The sequence below is a fragment of the Triturus cristatus genome, chromosome 11, assembly GCF_964204655.1.
Source record: "Triturus cristatus chromosome 11, aTriCri1.1, whole genome shotgun sequence".
Classification (NCBI taxonomy): domain Eukaryota; kingdom Metazoa; phylum Chordata; class Amphibia; order Caudata; family Salamandridae; genus Triturus; species Triturus cristatus.
In genome coordinates, this window is record NC_140594.1 from 674,890,346 (window position 1) to 674,915,389 (window position 25,044).

Consider the following 25,044-nt stretch of genomic DNA (forward strand, 5'->3'; position numbering starts at 1 on the left):
AGTACCCCCATAAGGCAGGCTGGAACAAAAAATATGACCTTAGAGAATTACTTTCCTCGGGCGGGGGGAGATGGGGACAAGGAGAACACATTAAGCCGGCTCAGAGCTGAGCGGAGACGCTCTATAGATAATTTGAAAGGTAGACCTCTAGGAGACTATCCTCCCACACCTAGCGAAGACTTGACACTAAATGAAGATGTTCCGATCCTGCTTAGGGATGTTACAAAAACGCCCCCAGTGGTACTTATGAGCTCAACCCCAGTGAGTAGCACAAGCCCAAGTAGGGGGACGATTGACTTAATTTCTCAACCGCCCCCAGCATCAAAGTCTAGGAAAGCCAAACCTAAAATAGCTGTAGCACAAGGGGTTTTTGGGCCCCCACCAAACAAACGTAGGAGGAAGTCGAGGGGTGCCCAGGCTAAAAACAAACCAAAGATCCCTCATTCTGATTTTGGGAAGTCAACCAAACCCTCCATATCAACTGTGACAACGGTGGCTGACTTACATTCTAAACCCGCTGCACAGGATGGTGTGGCTCCCGTCCTGACTAAAGAGACGGCTAGCAACATTGTTAATGCCCCCCTCTCTGTTGCTCCGCTGGGTAATTTGGAATTCCTGCTTAGGTCACTTTTGTTACCAATTAGTGAAAGCATCAAAAAAGTGGAAATCAGACTAACCATTCTTGAGGCTACACTAAGCAGTATGAAAAATCCGGCCAATTCTCATGAGAGGGCTCCTAAACCTATTGCCACCCCAACAGCTCCAAAAAGTGTTATGCATCTTGCTCCCTCACAGGTTGCAACTGCGGCCGCCCCACCACAAACCCAGAGGAATAACCCTGCCCCAAATAAGCCACCTAACCCCATAGGACCTATACCCCCTGCAAATGCTGTTCCCCCGGTACAGCCCCCAGATAGTGTTGCACCGACTCCACTAATGAAGCTTCCCCCCAGGCCACGTAGACCCAATTTACCACCAGAGGCGAATGACTTTACAGTAGTCATGGCGGGCGTCCCACCACTAGAGGCAGGTGAAGCCGAGGATTTCTGTGCTCTGAAAAGTAGGGTGATTAAGTGGCTAAATTTGAATAGACCCTTACCCGTACACTTAAGCAATGAGATCATAATGGTCAGAAGGGTGCCTTGGATAGGGAGAACACGCAAATCCATCATAGGGGATTGCATATTGGTGAGCTTCAGGGATGCTGGAACAGTTGTTCACATATGCCAGGGAAAGAATAGATCACAGGTAACAACAATTCAAACACTTCATGTGTCTTTCTTCTTTCCCCCCACCCCAGCCCCTGTACACGTGACCCGTTCATATGACAACTGGGAAAGGGTGGGTCGAAGGGGTGTTCATCACGAGTTCAATCCCAGGCCATTATTTAGCCGCCCAGAGCTACCCTTCCATACATTCAATCGGTTCCACTGCCTGGATGGTCTTGAGGGGGTAGATTGACAAAGAGATAATGGTATATGGGGTATAGGGGGTAGAGGGGTTCCAAATGCTGAGTGGGAGAAGCACAGCCCCGAGGCAAAACAAAAGTCATCAAGTTGCGCCCGGAGTTATGTGCTGGATGAACCCAGGGTTGTAGATATTGCATGTATAGGTGACGCACAGGGACCGGAATTGGGAAAACAAGTGCGAGAATCACCTGGTGGGTCACAGGGAGGAGGGGTCCAGGGGGGTGAGGCACTAAAAATCATCTCATGGAATATAGCTGGCCTGGCTGGGAAATTTAATAACAAAGAGTGGCTTGACTATATCAGAAAATTCCATGTAATTTGTCTGCAGGAGACCTGGGCCCAGGAGAATAATTTCCACCTGCAAGGGTATAAGTGTTTTTTTGTTCCTGCTCAAAAATCAAGATCAGGGAGAGCCATGGGAGGTTTAGCTATTTATATAGATCTGAGCCTTCCGGGAAGTTACACTTGCCTTGATTGGAATTCCCACAGGATTCAGGCAGTCAGGTTCACTGGGAAAGGTCTTAGATTTGTTGCAGTAAACCTTTATAACAACGAGATAGCGGGATCTAACATCTCTCTTGTTACTGAATTAGATAATAGGTTGGGCCAGGTCATAACAGGCCAAAAAAATGGGCAGCCACATGGGTTGGTGGTTATGGGAGATTATAATTGCCACTTGTGCCCGGTACTGGTCCAAATAAGCACAGATTGGTCCCGATGCCCTATGGAGAAGGGACCGCATTTCTCTCATACGCCGTTGGGCTCAGCTTTCAGAATGTTACGGTTTAAATATGACCTTGAACACACCATTAATATGGTAGGGATGCAGGAGGATGGCACACTCCCCCCCACATTTAAGGGTAGAGGATGCTCTTCCTTCATAGATTACATTCTGGTCTCAAGGTCCTTAATTAATAAGACAACTAGTGTAGGGATCGAATGGAGTGGCTTTAGTGACCATAACCCTCTTGTTTTGGAGCTGCAGTATATGGTGGGTCTAAGTATTAGAGTTCAACGCACCTTCACTGAGAGAGCAACAGACCAAGGCAGGAGACTAAAATGGGCTAAAATAGACGGGGAAAAGTTCTACAAGGGCCTGGTGGACGCAGGCATACTTGCTATTAATGATTGTTTGGACACAGAAGTCCGCGGACCGAGGATAATGGAAGCCTTCGACCAGATCGCTAATCTGATCGATGGTTTGCTAAAGACTAGTGTCCCATTTAAGAACCACGGGAACCCCCGATGGTTCGACAAAGACTGCTCTAAAGCTTTGAGGGAGCTGAAAAGCTGCCTTAAAACTAAACCAAGGGTCCCCCACAAAGTTAAGGTGTGCAGAGAAATTTATAAAAAGGAAATTAAGAGGAGGAAACTTGCCTTGCAGGCGGAAGCATGGGCAGATTTACGAGAAGCGGGGGAAAGAAAGGACCTAGCAGGCTTTTGGAAAATAATTAATAACCCAACTTTCCAGGAAAAAGATACCCCGGATATAGGGGCCAATATTCTCCCAGAGCAGTGGGTCAACCACTATAGGGGCCTGTACAATCATGAGCCTGGTTCTATTGTAGACCTACCGGCCATTCCAACTGAGGCTCCACTGGTAGAATTCTCCATTAAGGAGATCATTGCAGGGATTGAGGGCCTGACCAAAAATAAAGCTCCGGGGCCTGATGGAATCCCCCCTGATCTGTTTTTGAGTAACATCGAACTCTGGGCTCCCCTAATGACAAGGGTTATTAATACTGCTATCATCTGTGGCCTGCCCCCGTCTTGGTCCACGGCAGTAATTGTGCCGATTTTCAAAAAGGGCAACAGGGATGACCCAAAGTGCTACCGCCCGATCTCCCTGATTGATGTGTCAGCAAAACTTTTGGGGAGGGCAATTCTTAATAGACTGTCCGAGTGGACCGAGGAAAAAAACATCTTCTCGGACACTCAATACGGATTTAGGGCAGGGAGGTCCACTAGTGACCAGTGCCTGAACCTTTATTTGCTGACTGCCAAGTATACCATGGCTAGTGATGAATCCATTTACATGGGTTTCATGGATCTGGCAGCAGCATTCGATCACGTCAATAGGGAAAAATTGTGGGGCATGATGCTTAGTATGGGGATAGAGAGTGGTCTAATTAATATATTGAGGGAACTGCACAGTGACACCACCGCCAAAGTCCGCTTTAATAGGGAGGGGGGGCTGACTAGTTCTTTTCCCTGTAAGAGTGGAGTCCGACAAGGCTGCATTCTTGCTCCTTTTTTGTTTTCCCTTTATATTAATAATTTGGAGCAGTTTCTGTTGGGTCTGAAGGCAGATTGCCCAAGGGTTGGGTCGCGTCATATTCCTGTTCTGCTTTATGCAGATGACGCGGTACTGATCGCACGGACACCAAGGAGCCTACAAATCCTGATTGATGGTTTTGTTGGGTTCATGAGTGCCTTGGACCTTTCTGTAAATCTGAGTAAATCCTATGTGCTCCTGGCGGGGAAAAAAACCACCTCTAAATTTACATACAAAATAGGGAGCCACATTGTGGAAGAGGTCAAAACGTTTCCATACCTTGGTGTAACATTCGATGGTGCCCTGCGGTTTGATACCCTGGTGGAGGAACGTTGTGGTAAAATGATTGCATCTAACGGGGCAATTGCTAGCTATGGCAGGAGGCTAGGAAGATGGTCCCCGGAACAGGTGATAAATCTGTACAGCTCAGTATCATGCTCCAAGGTAATTTACGGGGCAGAAGTATGGGGCTTTGTCAATACCACTAGTATCCAACGTGAAGAAAATAAATATCTGAAATCACTCTTGAGGGTACCACAAAGTACTGCTGGTTTGATTGCCCATAGGGAGCTAGGGAGACCATATATAGAAGATTTGATAAAATTGAGGCCTATTATCGCTTGGTTAAAAATCTGGTATAATCCTGATGCGACACTTAGTAGAGAAATCTTATTGGACTGCCTAAAAAGGGACAAGTGTATGCGCATCCCCTGGCTCCTTTATGTGAAGAATACCCTGGAGGAGCTATGTTTTGGGAACCTCTTTACTCATCCTGTAACTATTGTAGCCCAGAATAAACTGCATGTAGGGAGAATTTTTCTAGAGCGGAAAAACCTACGCAGAGATGAGGCTGAAGGGTGTAAAAAGACAGTGAGGGCCCATCACCTAGTGAAGAGCGTGGAAGGTATGGAGCCATACTTGTTCCTCATGTACAATGCACAGGATAGGTTCCTGATGTGCCGTTTCAGATTGAACCTTCTCCCATTTATGTTGGCATCACCAGCGGGGTTTGCTACATCAATAGAACAGAAGGGGCCCTGCGGCTGCGACAACAGGTCTCCGCAAGACTCCCTTCATTTTGTTCTACTCTGCCCCTTTTACTCAATGCCCAGACGCAGATACCTTGTAAATATTTTGAAAAATGCTAATTTGGTCCACGCTAGGGAGGCACTTGTATTCTTACAGAAAGCTGAGGAACCCCAAACACTGTGTAGTATTATGAACTTTATCAAGGTAGCACTTCGTTTAAGGCTTACTAGAGGAGAAGACTGAAATGTTTTTACTTTAACTTTTAAGTGTTAAATATGGCTATATTGTTGTATTTATGTTTTGTTAATTCACTGTACAAAGAACCCTGAAATGTTTAATGACTTTTTAACATGTAAATATGAGTGTGCTTTTATGGTGTTTTTTAATCACCGAATAAAGATTCTTTGACTTGACTTGACTTGATACAGTTCCAGCAGATGATGGCATAAGGACTATTCATGGACCCGATTTGGTCAGAATATTGATATTACTTTTAAGTAAGCCATCACAAATGTTCTCTCTCGCACTGACCTCTGTCACCTTTTCATAGCAGACAGTCTATAGGGATAGCCGGACACAGAAAGGGTATGGTCCCAAAGAAAGATCCTGGACATTGATTTAGGCATTTCCCATGATTTAGGGTCTAATTATTCCCTTGCGATTTATTTCCACCTAGTGACAGGAATAACATGCTTATGTACACTAGGAGACAGGTTAATCCTTTTATTTTAATCCCCTTTCTGGTTTTTACCCACCCAAACAGCAAAATGAATCAGGGTAGCAAGAGCTCTCCCAGGTGTATTTGATCGCTCACAAGTTTATCATCGGACCCTGCCTCTCATATGTTTAAGTATGCCACAAATCGGTGGGTGAGGCCTTTATGCAGTAGCTGCTGCTACAGGACCCAGGTGGTGGGGCAAGAGAGGGTGGACGAAAAAAGAAAAGAAAACCCACTTACCTTTAATGGCCAGCCGCTGCCTCTCCTCAGTCCTCCTCTTCCTGCGGACCCTGCCGGCAATTGGAAGCACCCAGGCCCCCCTGAGCAAATCACAAAGATGCAATGCAGTTTTGTGATTGATCTGAGTGCCATGGTTTGGGGCTCAGACGGGTACCGGGAGGCTTTGCATGTTCCTCACCAGGCTGTGCAAAGCATGACCGGCGGAGAAGATGAAAAGTGTGCAGGACTGTTTTGCTGGACCGAGAGGGCAGGCCAAGCAGTCATGCGCACTTAAGTAGTTCAAACAACTCCTTTTCCTGGTCTGGCCATCCCTGCCCCGCGAGACACTGACTGCAATTGGAAAACTAAAATGATAATAACGATACATTATGATCATTTTATTTTTCCTTTTTTTTCAGTGGGGTGACACTCCTCCACTTTAGCGGAGGAGCAATCACTGCGACTATGGACTGAGTTACAACTTTAAATTGCACAGTCGGTTTTCACTTAATTTCCCATAGTAACTTGTGCATGCTTTATAGGCACTGCCATACATGTGACAAGCAATTCTGTCAGAAAGGAGGTGACACTTTCTACATCAGAGAGCAATTTGTTGCATCTGGATGATCGAAGCTTCTATTTGTAAGAAGGGCAAGCTCATCCAGCACAGCATATGGAAAGGGTGCTCAAGGATTATGGAGAGGCCTTCTAGGGTAGAGCAACTCATCAGCAAGTCCGAAAAGGATGACATAGGCTTGTCAATTTTATTAGGTTATCCAGGATGGGAAGGAAGGGTGTTATTGCAACCTTTTTTTGAGGAAAACTGTGCACGGTAAAATGGATGAGCGCATGGTTTGTCCAGGATAATAGTAGTTCAATTCAATTCACTTTATTCGATTAATAAAACATCAATCTTAAAAGTACAAAAATGCATCACAGTTGATAATCAAAAGACCAGAAAAATTCATATCAGCAAATGGTCAGTTTTCTTGTTCTCTTAGATGGATGTAAAAAGGAAGCAGAACTAAAGACAAAGCTAAAAAATGGATCAAGCCATGGATAATACATACATAAAAACCACATAGCAGTATGATTAAAAACCCATCCAGGACAAGAGAGCTTGGTAGACAAAACTCACAACAGTTTGTTAAGCTGATTTTCCCTTAACGAGCCTTTGCCTTATCCTCCAAGCATGTCCTAAAAACTTTGCTGTACCACAGGTAACACTTGGGATTAGCGTCTCATAAGTCAAAATGCGTAAGGCCACCCGATGGGATGAGCAGCCCAAATTAGAACAAACTGGTTTTAGCCACCTGGACCTCACTTGGCTGTATGCCCTACAAGCAAAGATAAAATGTGCTGTAGATTCCGTAGGGCAAGCACAGCCCGGGCAGCCCTCATTATTTCCCGATTGGCCGCTCCAACCATTCTGGAAATCTCGAAGGGGAAGTGTGCCATACCTGAGTTTCAGGTAGAGCACTCTATCCCCCGGGGACTCAATGAGGTCAAGGAAGGGTTCCAATCTTAGAGTGGGCTTAACATCCAAGAATCTCTCCGACAGAATGCCATTATGATTTTTATTGGTCATGGCGGAAATCCAGTCCCAGTAAAGCCTTTTCACTAGAGGTTTGGGCGGGGGCATCTGGCTCTCCCAAGCCTGGCCCAGACCAATTTCGACCACTAATTTCTTCAAATTGGACACCCAACCAACCTTATGGCCTGCGCCCAAACTTATCAGTTCCTTTAGACCGGATGCATAATGGCATAGGTCAGAAGATCTCATAAGCCGGGTCCAGTATAACAGAGGGCGCAGCCTCGCCACTTCATTAATTGGGTGTCTCCCAAGGTCGTAACGGAGAGGAGTTAGAGGGGTGGATGGGGGGAGCGAGACTAGGTCACGAAAAAATTTGTTTTCTGATTTTACTAATTCAGATAGATTATCGAACCCCCAGAGTTCCGCCCCATATAAGCACCCAGGCAAAGCCTTACCCTCATATACTTTAATGGCTGGGGCTACAGGTCGACTGTAGGAGAGTCTCTGGTGCCTCGCTATGGCCCCAGAAATCCGTTTGTGGTTCAGGACCATTTTGGTCAGATGGGGTGACCATTTTAGTTTATTGTTCATCCTAACCCCAAGATAATCAAAGGCCTCAACTAACTTCAGCGGGCTGTCATTCAGGTTAAATTTGTTTCTGAAACTTTTAGATGGTGCCAAAGCCATTAGCTTGGTTTTAGCTATGTTAATAACCAAGCCTCTGGCTACACAGAACGAGGTGAAGCGATCAAGGAGTTTTTGCAGGCCCATAGGGCTCTTGGAGACCAGGAGGGTGTCGTCCGCAAATAATAGAGTTGGTGTTTTTTCCCCGCACAGGGTTGGGGCATCGGCCGCGTCCTCCCTCAAATGGTCCGCCACCCCATTTATATAGAGAGAGAACAGGGTCGGCGCCAAAACGCAACCCTGGCGTACTCCTCTCTGGACAACTATTTTCTCGGTGAGCTGGCCCTGCCCCCCCCACCTTACTCTGGGGAAGTTGTCTTCATGCAGGCGCTTAACAAGAGACAAGATCAAGGGAGGAATTCCAAGATCGAGCAAGACTTGCCAGAGCTTGGAGCGGGGGAACAGATCGAAAGCTGTTTTTAAATCTATAAAGTCCAAATACAGGCTACCCTTCTCGATGGTTACTGTTTTCCAATGGATCAGGCAGAGTCTAAATACCTGGTCCATTGTGCCAACACCACATCTAAATCCGGCCTGGAAGTGGGACAGAACACCCTCCTCATCCAACCATCCCTTCAACCGTGTTAAGAGGACCCTGCCAACTATTTTTTGAATGACATCGATCAAACTAATCGGTCTATAATTGGCAGGATCCTCTCTATCCCCCTTCTTGTAGATGGTCACCACCTCAGCCCCTTTCCATCAATCGGGTACAGGGTGGCCAATTGCTATGAGGTTTAGGGATCTACAGATAAATTGTGCCCAAAGGTTTCTCTCATGAATCATGAGATCACCCGGGAGGCCGTCAGGACCGGCTGCTTTACCGGGCGCAATTGAAGCGATAGCTGTGAGAACCTCATTGAGGCCAAAATGCTCATTCACAGATGGGGCCAATGGGGGCTCTAGATCATACCCTTGCTCGTGCGGAGTGCACCCTGTGTCACCCAAGTATAATTTCTGAAAATGCTCGAACCAGTCTCGCCCCGAGATATGGTTCGGTAATGGATCAGCCCCCCTCCTTGTGCCAACATTAATAAGATCCCAAAATAATGTTGCGTCCTTCAGCTGGGCCGCAGATTTAAGTTCTTGCCAGTGAGCTTCTTCCCAAGCTCGTTTGGCTGAAGCAATGGACCTATAGTATAATTTCCTTGCAGTCAAGATGTTGCTCTGGACCTTGGTTTTTAGGGCTTTCGAGAGGTCCTGCCTCTGTGTTCTGCACTCGTTGGGGTACCATGGGTTTTCGCCCTTAGGAGGTGGGCGCTTACAGCCCCGAGATATTTTAGCCTGGAAGAACTCACTTACATTGTCCACAGTTGAGAGGTATATTTCCTTAAACTCAGAGGAGTACGTAGGAGAGGGGAGAATATCGGGAACGTCATTGAGTAATGAGATGTTATCATTAATGATCTTCCTAATGCCCTCCAGTGACAATCCGCTTTCGGCTACCTTATGCCATCTAAGGCGCCGATTGCAGTTGGAGGGAACAATTTCCCTCATCCGAGTGGTCTTGGTACTGGCAAGCTCGGTAGAAATAAATGCAGGGTTACACAGAAAGTGCATGGACAGGGGATTGTGGTCACTTTCGCATCTTTGGACCACTTCCATGTCTATAAGGTCGCCCCAAGAGCCAACATCCAGCAATATATAATCAATACGCGAGGGCACCTTGGTTCTGGTGAAAGTAGGGGCTCCCATTAAATCAGATTTAGTTCTGCCATTGGTCGCCCTCAGATTATGCTCTAGAGTCAGGGCGTTAATTTGTATGGCACTAGGAGACCATTTCTTTATTGGAGGGAGGCCTAGGCAGGGAATTTCCCACTTGGCATCCAGATCCCTTGTGCCCTGGATGTCCTCGTTGCAGAGTGGCTCAAAGGTACAGTTTAGGTCTCCTGCGACGATTATGCCTGCTGCGGAGGTGATGGCCGTAAGCTCAGTATCCAAGGTTGATATAATGGGACTTGCTTGTCCGCCCGGGGTTCCTCTGGCATATACATTAAAAATCTCCAGGCCAGCTTTGCAGTCTGGCCCAATAATAGAGATGTGGAGAATATCCTGGGAAGGAGATGCAAGATTTCTAACGGACCAATTCAAGTGGATGTTGACCCAAGCAAGGAGTCCCCCCGAGGGCCTGCCTCTGGATGATCTACTGGCAGGGACGTGGAAGGTAGTGTAACCTGACCTGTAGAGGGGGGACTAGGCTCCATGTCTCCTGGAATAAAAGGATATCAAATTTATTGATAAAATCATTCCAAAGGGGGTCGGCGAGATTTTTATCCAGACCCGCAATGTTCCAGGATAAAAGGTGCAGTGATCTTAAACAATTAAGGGAAATGTCTTTATTTACATCCACCACCTCACATAAGACATTGGCTTCACTTGGTGGTTGAGGGGGAGCCAAAGTAACACTACTAGCCTCACCCGGATCCATGGGCAAAGAGTGAACTAAAACTGAATTGACCACTTGATGAAGGCATTCCGAGACAGGAGAAGGGTTATCTAAATGGTTATTGGTCAGTCAATCGACCTGTCTAAGACCTGAGTCACCGGACTCGTGCAGGAATGACCAAGAAGGGGAGGAATGGATCTGAATCGAGGAAGACTCCGGCGGAGATGTCCTGAGTTCCAGTAGTAGGAGGTTTTCTGCTAGGGAGGGATCACTGAGTTCGATCTCAAGGCAGTCCGCCTGAGCATCTGCCCTGGAAATCCTATTTACTCTAGACAGATCGTCTTGAATAATGGATCTGCACCCCCTTACATAACGCAACCAATGAATGGCTTTATTGAGTAGTGAATCCCTACACTCATAACCCCCTCGGCTGGTTAGTTTAGGAACGTTGGTCATGTACACCTTGGTCCTAATGGGTCGATGGAGCGGGCGAGGGCCAAAGGTGGTTCTATAGGGGGGTGGTACAATGGGTGCTCGGGGCAACGAGGATGTAATGTGGGTGTGATGATCCAATGGCATAGATCTAGTTTCAGGTACCACAGATCGAGGCTCACCTCTCGTGATGTCAGCATAAGAACCAGCCTTGTCGTTAGTGGCCTTCATCTTAGCAAGCCCCCTCGTTCTTTGATCTTGGGATGAGGTTGAACAGGTATTTAGCGTGTGGTTAGTGAGCCCCTGTGTATCCCTCCCAGTGAGTGCAGAGGCCTCCCGTGATGGAAAAGCGAGGGAGGTAGAAGTTGAAGGAACGTGGCCCTGGGCTAGACTATCCAGTCTTGCGGTCAATAGTGCAACCATATCCTCCAACTTCTTAATCCTAACCAACAGAGCCGGCTCAGAATACCCTGCCTGTGTGCCGACAGCTGGCCTTTCACTTGGAATTGATGTCATAGGTTCCTCTGGGGCCGCTATAGTGGTAATGCTGGTGTGTAGAGCAAGTGGAGAAAATCTATTTGAGCATAGAATGGGAGTGGAAGTGGGAGATACCTGGGCTTGTTGCTGCACCAGCCCTGGTTCTGATGGAGGGGATAGAGGACTGGGCAAAACGGCATCCGCAAGGTGGTCGTGTGTAACCGATGAGGGAGCTAGCGTGGACTTGTCGCTGCTAAACTGGTTAAGAAACATTGTGGGGATGGTTTTCCTGCGTGATTTATTACATGTTTTACCATCCCTCTGATCCACGTTTCCTATATCTTTTTGAATGTCATCCCCAAGTGCCTCCTCGCAGTCATTAACGATTCCCTCGATTCTTTCCAGGACACAGTTAAGACCAGCATGCAAATTCTTTTTAGCTTTTTTCCCTTTTTTTTATGCCAGCGACACCGCCTCCCTCCATGACTTTCCTCTTCCCCATAATCAACCCGCACAAATATATTAGAAGCTGGTAAGATGCACAAGAAAAGATAAAATATGTGATAAAACCAAAATTGCTAAAAAATTGAATACATAAAACCAAGTCCTCGCGAGGTATAAAATAAATGGCGCTCAAGACAATATGCGCGTGTGGCAACAAAGGGCTAGGACCTACTGCAGACCTAATGTAATGGTACAAGTAACCTACAAAACAACCAATAAGCCCCACCAAGATTCAAAGTCAAATCACTGCAGTGATAACGGATCTCACCGGCCAAAGTACCTGTGTCCGAGCATGTACAAGAGGGAGAATGTTAGGGAAGGGGCCCAGCCCGGCCTCATCCGGCCCTGACGGCCACAGACGGCCCGCCCTTTGCCCGGCGCCGCCCGCGCGCGTCCCGCAAAGCGGGAGGCGCAAGCAGCAGTTGTAGGTTTCCCCGGTGGCAGGGGGCGGGGCCTCAGGTGACCGTTCAGCCCCTCCGTGTCCTGAAGCAAGATTGTGGCTGGAATCAGGTACGTTGAACCTGCGCCGACAACGAAGCGTCTCCCGCGAAGCGGGAGGCGCGAGCAGCAGTTGTAGGTTTCCCCGGTGGCAGGGGGCGGGGCCTCAGGTGACCGTTCAGCCCCTCCGTGTCCTGAAGCAAGATTGTGGCTGGAATCAGGTACGTTGAACCTGCGCCGACAACGAAGCGTCTCCCGCGAAGCGGGAGGCGCGAGCAGCAGTTGTAGGTTTCCCCGGTGGCAGGGGGCGGGGCCTCAGGTGACCGTTCAGCCCCTCCGTGTCCTGAAGCAAGATTGTGGCTGGAATCAGGTACGTTGAACCTGCGCCGACAACGAAGCGTCTCCCGCGAAGCGGGAGGCGCGAGCAGCAGTTGTAGGTTTCCCCGGTGGCAGGGGGCGGGGCCTCAGGTGACCGTTCAGCCCCTCCGTGTCCTCAAGCAAGATTGTGGCTGGAATCAGGTACGTTGAACCTGCGCCGACAACGAAGCGTCTCCCGCGAAGCGGGAGGCGCGAGCAGCAGTTGTAGGTTTCCCCGGTGGCAGGGGGCGGGGCCTCAGGTGACCGTTCAGCCCCTCCGTGTCCTCAAGCAAGATTGTGGCTGGAATCAGGTACGTTGAACCTGCGCCGACAACGAAGCGATAATAGTAGTTAGGGATGCCCAGGTTGGCAGTTTTGAGAAAGGTAGATAAAGTTTGTGCCCAGTTGAAAGCAGGTTGTCAATTTTGATGGAATAGATTGTATTATCCCTTTCATCCACAATTCTTCTCAAGTCCAGGGGTCATCAACTTAAAAATGATGAAGTCACCTTCTATAAGATAGCATTTCAAGGAGGTCATCACAATTTGGGCTAGATCCCGGTTGTCAGTGAGTCACACTGTTTTTTGGGGGTTGATAGATGACTGCACACTAGAGCAGGAAGAGTGGCTAGTTACATATTTAAACAAGCAAATATTCAAAGGACTTGTATTGTGGGCTTCTGAATATAACACCAACAAAAAAGTGGCCCACATTCTTGGATCACGTCTATTTTTGAAACAGCAAATCTCACTGGGCTCATTCTTAGACACATATTTGAAAAATCATGTATTTTAAAGCTCATAGAGCCAGAAACATGGGTGAGAACTAGAAGCACTGTATTTTGGCCGGGCGAGGTGAAATAAAGTGGCCCACAGGGCATAACTCCTGATCTGGCTCTGTTTGCCACCTGGCCATTTTTTTACCGGCATTGCCAGTATTCGAATGTTCTTACTGGTATAAAAATGAAGAAAATCACCTAAAGCTGATACTTTCTACTCTGATGGATATGCACTTTAAAGTTTAAACAGTAAACATAAGGTGAAAGCAGTTTAAAATGTGGTGTAACGCTGCTTTAATGACCCGTGACTGATGGTTAAAACTAAACAAAGGAAGAAAAGCCATGTTAAGAAGGAATACAGACTTTTGTATTATTGTATAAATATTCCGCTCATTATTATGCTGCAGCCTCTTAAAACATGAGCAAACAAAGGGTTCTTTTTTATTGTAGTTTTATTTATGTAGGGTGAACTAGGCCCAAGGGCAGAGATTACATAAGCACCAGTTACATTACAGAAGATCAAATTCATTATTATTTTAGGCCTTACGCAATGAAGTCATTTGCCCAGAGTCACATGATGTTGAGCTGAAGCAGGGACTCAAACCTATTTCCATAGTTCCTCATTCGGCAGCTCTGACCCTACCATTACTGTGACGGGGCGGAGGACATACCCGAGTCACCAGCGGCTTCATGGAACCATTGATCAAAAGGCGATCTTTTGCCCCCTTCTCTTCCCCTACAGCGGCCGGAGGTACCCTGCACGACGGACGAGTGGTACCCGTATCAATCACAAGACTGGACTCAAGAAACGGAACGAGGTTCCTTTAACTCAGCCTTTCAGCACGACGAAACTCCTCCCCCTGCTGACGTCACGTTGGTGGGTTGTACAAAGATAGCGGAATCCCGGAAGGAGACGGACGGCGTTTCCCTGGAGGTGGAAGGAGAGTTGGAGTGGAGGCGAAAGAAGAACCGTGAGGAGTGGACAGGAGGAGAGATCGACGCGCTCGAAGAGAGGACGACTGGAGAAGACCTCGACAAGCCAGGAGGCCAATGACTCCTCGAGCCTCCCCGCCACGTTCCCAGGGGAGGAGCGTGGCTCGAACAGGTACGGGGACGGGTAGCGGGCTGGGTGGGAAGAAGGACACCGCCGCCCCTGTGAGAGCCCGTACCGAGATATTGGTTGTATATATTGCTTGGTCCTGCAACCCCCTCCCTTCACTGAGCACTGGCACCCACTTACACTAAGGAAGCAATAGAATCACCTGAGCACTCGGTTTCCCTCACTCACAGTCCCTTTTGATAGAGTGCAGGACGACCGTCCTATTCCTTGGTTTCTTTCTCCTTTTTCTTTGTGCCGTCCCACGTGGGGATCATTGTTCGACCGCTCTGGAGCCGTGACGAGACCCGGAAGAAGTAGCAAAGACAGGGGAGATCCAGACGGTGAAATACGACCCCCCTCTCAGTCTGGAGTCCCCAAGACGGAGCAAGCCGGACTCTTCCTCTTCTGTAATCTCACGACGGACATCCCGCCAAAAGAGAGTGTTGTATAAAATAAAGCCTTCCTTACACCATCCTGGTCTGGTTGCCGACTGTCACCGATACCCCGCCACAACTGGTGTCAGAAGTGAGATCGTCATCACAGTCCGTCTGTACGAAAGAGATGGACGCCCTCATCCAACACCTCATAAAGGGACAAGAGAAGTTGGAATGGGCAGTGCAGAGACAGATGACGTCGGCTCAAGCCGACCGGGATCTTTTTCAGAACACCATCACGGCACACATGGAGAGTCTGCAGAAGGCCGGCCCGGTCGCGACCATCACCACACCCCTGGAGAATCGGCCGCTACCCGTTCCTAATCCGTCAGGGATAGCCTTGCAGAAGTATATGCAAGGGGAAGATCCCGACGTCTTCTTAATGAATTTTGAGAGGGCCGCAAGAGTGTTGGGTTGGCCTGAAGCGAAGTGGCCTTTCTTTTTGGCTCCGCTGTTATCAGGGGAGGCACAGTTCGCCTACCAGGTGGCTAACCCTACAGGAAATGCACCCTATCAGACAATCAAAGAGGTCATTTTGGATCACCTTGGCCTCGATGGTGAGGCCTATCGCCTCAGGTTCAGGAGGGAACGAGGCACACCAGGCGAGAACCCCAAAACCCTGTTCTTTCGACTTAAGATGGCCGCAGACAAATGGCTAAGGCCGGCCTCCAGCACCAAGGAGGAGGTGATGACAAAAATCTACATGGAGCAGTTTATGGAGGCCTTGCCGTATGCCTCCCAGAGATGGCTGAAACAGCACCCTGGACTTTCACTGGACCAAGCCATCGAAATGGCAGTGAATTACGCTAGAGCACAACCAAAGACATTGGGATGGGACGGTGACAAAGGCTCAAAAGGACAGACCCCCCTCAAAATAGAAAGAAAACCGAAGCCGATGCATGAACCTCCCCGACCCAGGCCTGTGAGGATAGATGGGCCTCCTGCCCGGGGGCCCCAGTGTTTTGAATGCGGAGAATGGGGTCACATTGCCCGACTGTGTCCCAGGAAAAAATCAACCGAAGAACCCATGGAGGTTGGCTATCTCCCCAGAACTGTACTGTATTCAGCCGAAATGGGGACCTCCTTTTATGTGAGTCTAAGAATGAACGGTTTGATAGTAAAGGCCCTATTAGATTCGGGGTGCAGGCAATCTGTAGAACAGAGAAGGCTAGTCCTCCCCAATCAATACGTCCAGGGCGCAGTGGTTCACATCCGATGTGTACACGGGGATGTTAGGCCCTACCCTCTCGCACAGGTAACCATGACACCCCTTGATAAGGACCCGTGTACAGTGAAGGTGGGGGTGGTGGATTCCCTACCCGAGGATGTGATACTGGGGGTGGATAATCCGGGGTTTATGTCCCTGTTTAAATGGTCAATGTCTCCCCCCCCCCCCCCCCGGTCGACTGGCCCCGAGACAATGGCTGCTCTCCTGTCTCCTGAGCCTTGGGTTCTAGACCGTAGTTTCCGTTTTGCGCAGGCCAATGACTCCACACTGTTTAACGCCTGGGAGAGCGCCCATGTTTCCCAAAATCAGGAGTCAAAAAAATACCCCAGATTCATAATAACAAAAGAACTGCTGTATCGGGAGGGGGCAGAGGGAGGGAACCCCCAGTTGTTGGTACCTGTGTCTTTCCGCAAACAAGTGCTCTTCTTTGCCCATACCCACCTCACCGCCGGACACCGCGGAAAAGAAAAAACTACCGACAGTATCCTACGGTATTTTTACTGGCGAGGGATATATAAAGATGTTCAAGATTACTGCACAAAGTGCGAGATTTGCCAAAGACAGAATGTACACCGACCCCCTGCAGCGCCGCTACAACCCCTACCCGCCGTCGGACGTCCATTTGAAAGAGTGGGTATGGACTTAATGGGACCGCTGCCAAAGTCCTCGAGGGGCCACGTATATGCACTCGTAATAGTCGACTACGCGACACGATTCATCGAGGCTTTCCCTTTGAGGACTCAGACGACGGCTCACATCGCCGAGAAGTTCGTCGAGCTTTGTTCCAGGGTCGGTTTTCCAAAAGAGGTTCTAACCGACCAAGGCACTCCATTCACGTCCAAATTGATGAAGAAAGTATGCAAAACACTGGACATACATCACCTGCGGACCTCAGTCTATCACCCACAAACTGATGGTCTCGTCGAGAGGTACAACCAGACGTTAAAAACCACCTTAAAAAAGATGCTCTCTGCCGAAGGTTCCGAATGGGATCGACTGCTGCCATTGGCTTTGTATGTGTTGAGGGCCCAGAAGCAGAGCAGTTTGGGGTGTTCGGCCTTCGAACTATTGTATGGGCGACAACCGAGGTCCTTACTAGAAATGACCAAAGACGCCTGGGAAACCGAAGGGGAACAAGAGCAGAAGTCACTACTCGAATATACCCAGCAGCTCAGGTCCAAACTCGGGAGGTTACGAACCCTAGCGTATTCTAACCTGGAACAACAGAGGGTGAAGCAAAAGAAATACTACAACCGTGGGACAAAGCTTCGGAGATTAAAAGTAGGGGATTGGGCCTTACTCCTACTTCCTCCCAGCGCCAGCAAAGGCAAGAATGAGTGGAAGGGTCCCTACGAGATCGTGGACACGGTAGGCGACACCACGTACCGACTAAAGTTGTCTGCGAACAAAGTACAGACGTATCACATAAACCTGCTAAAGAAGTGGATAGGACCCCCTCCAAAAAGGCATGAACTTACTCATACCCACCCCCCAGAAAGAGCGTTCAACGTTAAACGAGTTGATCATCAACGACGACCTCTCGGAACAGCGGAAAAGAGACCTGAGCAAGACGTTATTCCCGTTCGGGGAGATCTTCTCGGATCTACCCGGGAAAACGACATTAGTGGAGCATAACATCGAAACCCATCCCGGGAAAAGGGTAAAGCAAAAACCCTACAGAATTCCGGCAGCTCGACGAGAGGCCATAAAAAGGGAAGTAAGAGACATGCTGCGACTCGGAGTTATCCGACCCTCAAAAAGCGACTGGGCATCACCTATAGTAATGGTCCCTAAACCGGATGGATCAAGGCGGTTTTGTATGGACTTTAGAGCCCTGAACGCCATCTCCTCGTTCGACGCCTACCCTATTCCTCGGGTAGACGAGTTAATAGAAAATCTTGGAGAAGCGGCGTTTATCACTACACTGGATCTCACCAAGGGGTACTGGCAGGGGCCCCTCAGAGAAACAGACCGAAAGAAAACGGCCTTTATAACAGACGAAGGGTTGTTCGAATTTACGGTGCTCCCCTTCGGTCTTCACGGGGCACCTGCCACATTCCAGCGCCTCATGAACACTATTTTGCAACCATATCCCACATTCAGTTCGGCGTACCTGGATGACATCGTCATATACAGCAACACCTGGGAAGCGCACTTGACACACTTACAGACAATCCTTACCGCCTTACAGCAAGCAGGCCTGCATATAAATGCCAAGAAGTCCCGAGCAGCATTCCACCGGGTGAATTACTTGGGTTTCATATTAGGGGATGGTACCATCACCCCCCAAAACACCAAAGTACGGGCCATTGAGGGGGGCTCCTTTTCCTAGCTCCAAAAGAGACCTGAGAGCGTTCCTAGGGCTTATAGGGTACTACCGTAGGTTTATCCCCCGATTTGCCGACATAGCCGCCCCCCCCCTTACCGATCTTCTTCGCAAGGGAGTGAGACCGCGGGACCTTCTACATCCCAGCCCAGATGCTTTGCAAGCGTTCGCAGAACTGAAAAACACTATCACCACTCAGCCGGTCTTGCTATCGCCCAATTTTTCCAAACCCTTTATCCTCGCCACTGATGCATCCGATCTGGGTATAGGGGGCGGAATTATCGCAGGAGTGGGAGGACGGCTTGGAACACCCGGTACTGTTCATCAGCCGTAAGCTATTCCCAAGGGAGGCCAAGTACCCTACAATAGAACGAGAATGCCTAGCCATAAAGTGGGCGGTGGACAAGTTACAGTATTATTTAGAAGGCAAACCGTTCATTCTATACACAGATCATGCCCCTCTTCAATGGATATATAACAATAGGAGCCAGAATCCCCGGATTCTACGCTGGTTCCTCTCCTTACAGCCATATGCCTTTTCGGTGCAACATAGGAAGGGGAAAGACAACGGGAACGCCGACTATTTGTCCAGGGTCTTCCCTCTCCCCGATCGGGAGAAGCCAGGGGGGGGGAGGAGTGTGACGGGGCGGAGGACATACCTGAGTCACCAGCGGCTTCATGGAACCATTGTTCAAAAGGCGATCTTTTGCCCCCTTCTCTTCCCCTACAGCGACCGGAGGTACCCTGCACGACGGACGAGTGGTACCCGTATCAATCACAAGACTGGACTCAAGAAACGGAACGAGGTTGCTTTAACTCATCCTTTCAGCACGACGAAACTCCTGCCCCTGCTGACGTCACGTTGGTGGGTTGTACAAAGATAGCGGAATCCCGGAAGGAGACAGACGGCGTTTCCCTGGAGGTGGAAGTAGAGTTGGAGTGGAGACGAAAGAAGAACCGTGAGGAGTGGACAGGAGGAGAGATCGACGCGCTCAAAGAGAGGACAACTGGAGAAGACCCCGACAAGCCAAAAGGCCAACGACTCCTCGAGCCACCCGCCACGTTCCCAGGGTAGGAGCGTGGCTTGAACAGGTACGGGGACGGGTAGCGGGCTGGGTGGGAAGAAGGACACCGCCGCCCCTGTGAGAGCTCGTACCGAGATATTGGTTGTATATACTGCTTGGTCCTGCAACCCCCTCCCTTCACTGAGCACTGGCACCCGCTTACACTAAGGAAGCAATAGAATAACCTGAGCACTCGGTTTCCCTCACTCACGGACCCTTTTGATAGAGTGCAGGACGACCGTCCTAATCCTTGGTTTCTTTCTCCTTTTTCTTTGTGCCGTCCCACGTGGGGATCATTGTTCGACCGCTCCGGAGCCGTGACGAGACCCGGAAGAAGTAGCAAAGACAGGGGCGATCCAGACGGTGAAATACGACCCCCCTCTCAGTCTGGAGTCCCCAAGACGGAGCAAGCCGGACTCTTCCTCTTCTGTAATCTCACGACGGACATCCAGCCAAAAGAGAGTGTTGTATAAAATAAAGCCTTCCTTACACCATCCTGGTCTGGTTGCCGACTCTGTCACCGATACCCCGCCACAATTACATAATCTCAATTTTCCGATATGGAAAAGTGCCTTACAGCAAGGCCTATGCAAACATACACCCCGCCCCCAACCCCCCTCCGCCAGTGCCTGAAAGACACTGGAGCCAAGGTGCTAACAGGCCCTCAGCGAGGCCAATTCACTTACTACCCGCCTTTCCCAGCCAACTATAGCCTTGGGGCGCTGGCCTAGACAGGGAGCAGTGAACACAAGCATTGGCATAGCCAATAGGTCTCGCCTTTGGGACCTTATAAGTGTTTAGCCATGCAACAGTTGCATAACTAAACACTTACAAGGTCCCAAAAGTGAGACCTATTGGTTATGTCAGTGCTTGTTTTAACTGCTGCAATCTATTGAAGCCTCAGGGAGAACATCAAACCGGCCGTGCGGCCGCGTAAGTGATCGCGATCAAACATCAAAGCAGCCGTGAAAGTGAAAGTAATCGCGGTAAAGCGCGACGTGCGCGCCCGTGCTCATGCACTGCAGCTCTAGTCTGGCCTGGTAGCACTTTTTGGAGCCCTCACAAAATGTCTCGTCAGACCAGCGCATGCGCTGGGTCAGGCGAGACCTAAAAAGCACAGAGCTGCTGCTGCTCCAGGGTAGCTGAGGTGGTGATGGCCCAACGGCCACATCACCTGCCCCCAGGCAGGCTGCTGCACTCTCAACACCTCACCTCAGTTTAGCAGCATGGCAGGGGTGTGGAGCACTGCTTCTGGGCGGAGGGAGGGGACAAGATAAAGAAGGCAGTGGCCAGAAAAATACTGGCCTAGAGATCCTGCTGCAAAATTGCATGATGCTGGCCCCACATTACAGTGGCCAGGCAGGTCCGACAGTAATGCTCTGTGGGCAGGTTGACAAAAACCGGCCCACTGGTGACCCTCAGGCACCGGCCAATCGCCCAATGCCCGGCTGCCAGCCTTCCCAATCGACAGCTGACTCATGGATCTGCCTTGGTTCATTATTTTTCAGATCAATATAATATTTGTCCAGCAAGATGTTTCGAGGCACTGGGATTTTGGTGTTAGACATATGGGTTTCAGTCCGAAAAAAATGTTAGAAAGCAGTTGGTAACAGTGTCATAGATGTTAGATGCGGCGTGACAGGGGATCCGATGGTTAGGGAAGGCGCCTATGGTAAACCCAATTGTTGCATCCGAGTGGGAGGGGACAGAGTTGAGCTTGCATTGTCAATGTGGTGAGAGACTGGCATTAATAAAACCAATCTGAGTCTCCAAGGAGGGTAATAATTTAAGAAACCGGGCATGAGAAGGGACATTTGGAATACAGAGGTGCGGGAGAAGCTGTGAATGAGGAGGAGGACATTTCTCCTTATAGAATATTTATCCAGCCTCAATGAAAACCTCGAAAAGAATAAACTTTCCATCGCACACTTACAGTTCAATGTACATTTCCCCCCAATGAATCTTATCAGATGTATTTGCTTTTAATTGTAGTTTCCATTTCACTTCCGCTTACCTCTTGTAACATATCCGAGTCTTCAATGGCTTTCACTACAGATAACTTTGAAGTGTCTTGAATTTCTCCACCAATTAGAAACTCGTCAAGAAGAAAATAAGCCTTCTCAAAATTAAAAATAATATCTAGTTCGCAAACCTGAAAGGGAAGAAAATGTACATTTGAGTATGCTGACGACATTTTTCAAGTAAAATAACACCCAGAACGGAAATTAAAATCCAGCATGTAGAAAGCAAACTACGATTTAAGATGCTAATTCCTAAAGAGCAAACCCAGGTCACCTCCCTGCTTTTCGGTTTGGGAAGAACATATTGCATTTCTGTCACTGAGCAATCAATCTAACAAAGAGGAGGCGATTTGGGGGTAGTCTGTAAAACACTACATGTACACTCATTTTGGCTTTAAGGGCTTGTCTTTCTTATTTAAATGACCAGCTTTTAATTGGATGCCATTTTCTGTAAATGGTAAATACAAATATTTCGGATTGAAAATATGACCAAAACGAAAGACATTTCTGAAAGATTATTTAGGTACAATATAACTTTTCGGGGCTGAAACCCTACATTATGGCTCTTTGGGTTAGCGTCATTTACGAGACAACGATTAATTCACTTAATATTTACCACAATGGAATATTCAGAGCGTCATACCCAATCAAAAGGCGCACGTGACAGGCAACAACAAATGCCACTTACCAGCACATCATACTTTTGGGAACTCTTGTTCCGGTCTGTGGGACAATGCAGTATGTGTTTTGTGACTTTGCCAGCATGGAAGCCCCTACTTTGCAACCCTAACTTTTTTTTTTAATTATTTTTCTTTTTTAAACTGTATTGTCTACTTGCATTGCTATGCTTCGGAATTTTTAGGTGCGATTTGAGGAGTGGTCCGAGTTTGCTTTTCGTGTGCTCCTGCTGAGGGAAGCACTTGATTTTTTTATATTAGTAAAGGAGCTATGTGTTGACAGTAGTTGTTAGCAGGTGAGCACAAAGTGAATTTAAAAGCACAGTGACGAGTAAGGCCATCCTGGAAACCGAGATTAGCTGAATACATTTGTAGACTCAGTAGGGATGAGGGTTGTACCAGTGAAGGTGTGGAGAAAGAGTTGCAGTGGTTTCATATGGTCTGCAAGGTAATGCCAACATGGGTTGTGGCGGGGCTGTTGAACTGCGGAGGGGGCATCATTGCCTTTTGCTGTGGGACAATGTAGGTTCTAATGACCAGTTCTGCCCTCGTAACTACTAGCAAAACCAAAGGGGATGATGGACGGAGTGTTGAACATTGCAAGCATTCACCCCCAGTCAACTGATCTGGGTTTTAATCCATCATCATTTTTTAGCTCACTCCGCCACCCCAGTTCAGACATGGCCATATGCAATTCAGTCTGACCCTGTGCCTCATGGGAACAGTCCAGCCCAAACAGCCAAGCCATGTCTTTCCTGGACCGGAAACGAGCATCCAGGGACCAGTTTCTGGCTAATCAGCCAGGCTAGCTTGAATCCATGGGCAAAGTGAGCAAGGGACCCACGTCTGGGCATACCCTGCCAACTTAGGGCGAACAAAGCAAAACCAAAGGGGATGATGGACGGAGTGTTTATGTATGACATTGTTCTTCATTCTGTCCATCAACTGTTTTTGCATTTGCCACCCCGAGTGGGACGGGTATGCCCAGACGTGGGTCCCATGCTCTCCATGCCACTGGAATCAAGCTATCCTGGCTGAAGAGGGGTGAAACCCCGAAACCGGTATTAGGATGCTGGTTTCCAGTCCAGGGAGGACCTGGCTTGGTAGTTCGGGCTGGACTGTTCCCACGAGGCACAGGGTCAAGACTGATTTGCATATGGCTGGGTTCAAACTGGAATGGCATGGAGAGCAAAAAAATCAATGGATTTAGGACCAGATCTCTGTACTGGGGTGAATGGATGACATTGTTCTGCATTCTGTCCATCAACTGCTGTTTTTGCACTCGCAATTAATAGAGCAGTTAATTATCAGATATTATAGACTGCAACTGCCATTAAGAATGCTTATTTAGTGAGCTGAGTGTCACAGGTATGAATCCGGACAATCAAGAGTCAGCCTTTTATATCTATTCCTGCTTATGAAATGTTTCAGAAAACACTGGGTCTTCTACTTGCCACTAACCGACGAAGAGGACAGAAAGCAAACTGGCCCACTGAATGGCAGTCAAAGAGAAAAGTAGAGGCAAAGCGGAGGATAACGGAAGACTTTGTCCATATTATGTCCCAAAATGTCAATGTGGTAATCCTTACTGTAATGGTACAAGTACAACTGAAAACCATATGCTTATGTATCACTCAAGCACCAAGTGTGTCATGTCCTTGTGGTGCTCACGTTCAGCGGTCTACATCAATTATTAAAAATGGCTAAAACTAAATTGACTTTAAGACCTCTCTCACCATTGGCTGCCATCTGACATTTTTTCACAGCCTCTCTGACAACTCAAACGAGGACAATTGCTGTTGCCTAAATTTTGATACATTTTTAGGTCTTGCTTACAGACAGCTTTACCTGTCTGGTGTCTAAGACCTACTGTCTCTTATTCAAATATGTATAGTGGGTTTTGGGACAGCCCCTTACTCTTAACTGGATGGAGTTCTTGTCTATCTCATTTAGTTGCTATTAATTCAATAGCTTTCTTCCCTATTCTTTGTTTAACCCAAGTCGTCTGGAGCATTTAGTCTTTATTGTGTTCTGATTTCACAGAAGGAAGAACTATATTATTTTTCTTTAGCACTCCATGGCATTGCATGTGTTTTCTTGCTCTCTCCCTCATCTGCTGTTTAGCCCATCAAATACCACCCTCACTCTCCGTGTTGCTCTTCCAATCCACCCACAGCTATTCCATTACTACTCTCAGCAGCTTTAAAAAAAAAAACATTATACGCCTCCAATCCCCCTAAACACCACTCCTACATTGATTGGTCAGGGAGACTCATTAGCGTTGCCAGTGCTTGTCAAATTCCCACCTGTGAATTCGTATTCTACGGTTAATACAAGGTTTACTAAATCAATTAGGGAGTCTTGAACATTAATGACCTTTACTAAAACATCAAGAGACAAAAGAATAATTGTTTGGGGAACACACATGAAAAATAAAATACACAATCAAATATAACTCAATCGCAAAATTTACATAAAACCATATCAAAAATGTATACTAAGTTGTGGTTATTGAAAAAACTTACATTTCCAAAGTACTTATCAAGTACTTCTACAAATCGATGAACAGTTTCTAAAGTCAGTAATTCATTATCATCTTCTTCTACCGCACAACAAAAATATAAACTAGCGTACCTAAAAAGAGAAACAAAACAGGGTGATAAATTAAAGATAAGCCCTTAAATGTCCCACATTGGCTAGAAGTAAAGTTCCTTGCAAGTTTGAGGCAAAATAAATGTTCACTGATCTTAGCGACCACTTACTGGCATCCTCATCTAAATTTGTACACAAAGCTACCTTGGGCTTAGTCTGCAGCTACAAAGTTATGATAATTTGTAGGCTGGAGAGAGGATTTTCAGGAGGAAGTTCGTATAATACAAGATGAGGAAATCATAT

General features: G+C 47.9%; 1 protein-coding gene across 4 annotated transcripts in view; it reads right to left on the bottom strand.

The window, feature by feature from the left end:
- AP1S3 (adaptor related protein complex 1 subunit sigma 3) overlaps positions 1-25,044 on the bottom strand; it is a 252,787-nt gene that overhangs the window by 60,669 nt on the left and 167,074 nt on the right. For all 4 annotated transcript variants that reach the window (XM_085634287.1, XM_085634289.1, XM_085634290.1 and 1 more), the window contains exons 3-4: positions 24,675-24,783; positions 21,466-21,603 (exon numbers count right to left, since the gene is read on the bottom strand). In XM_085634287.1, the coding sequence (XP_085490413.1) occupies positions 21,466-21,603; positions 24,675-24,783 (247 nt within the window). The remainder of the gene's footprint in view (positions 1-21,465; positions 21,604-24,674; positions 24,784-25,044) is intronic.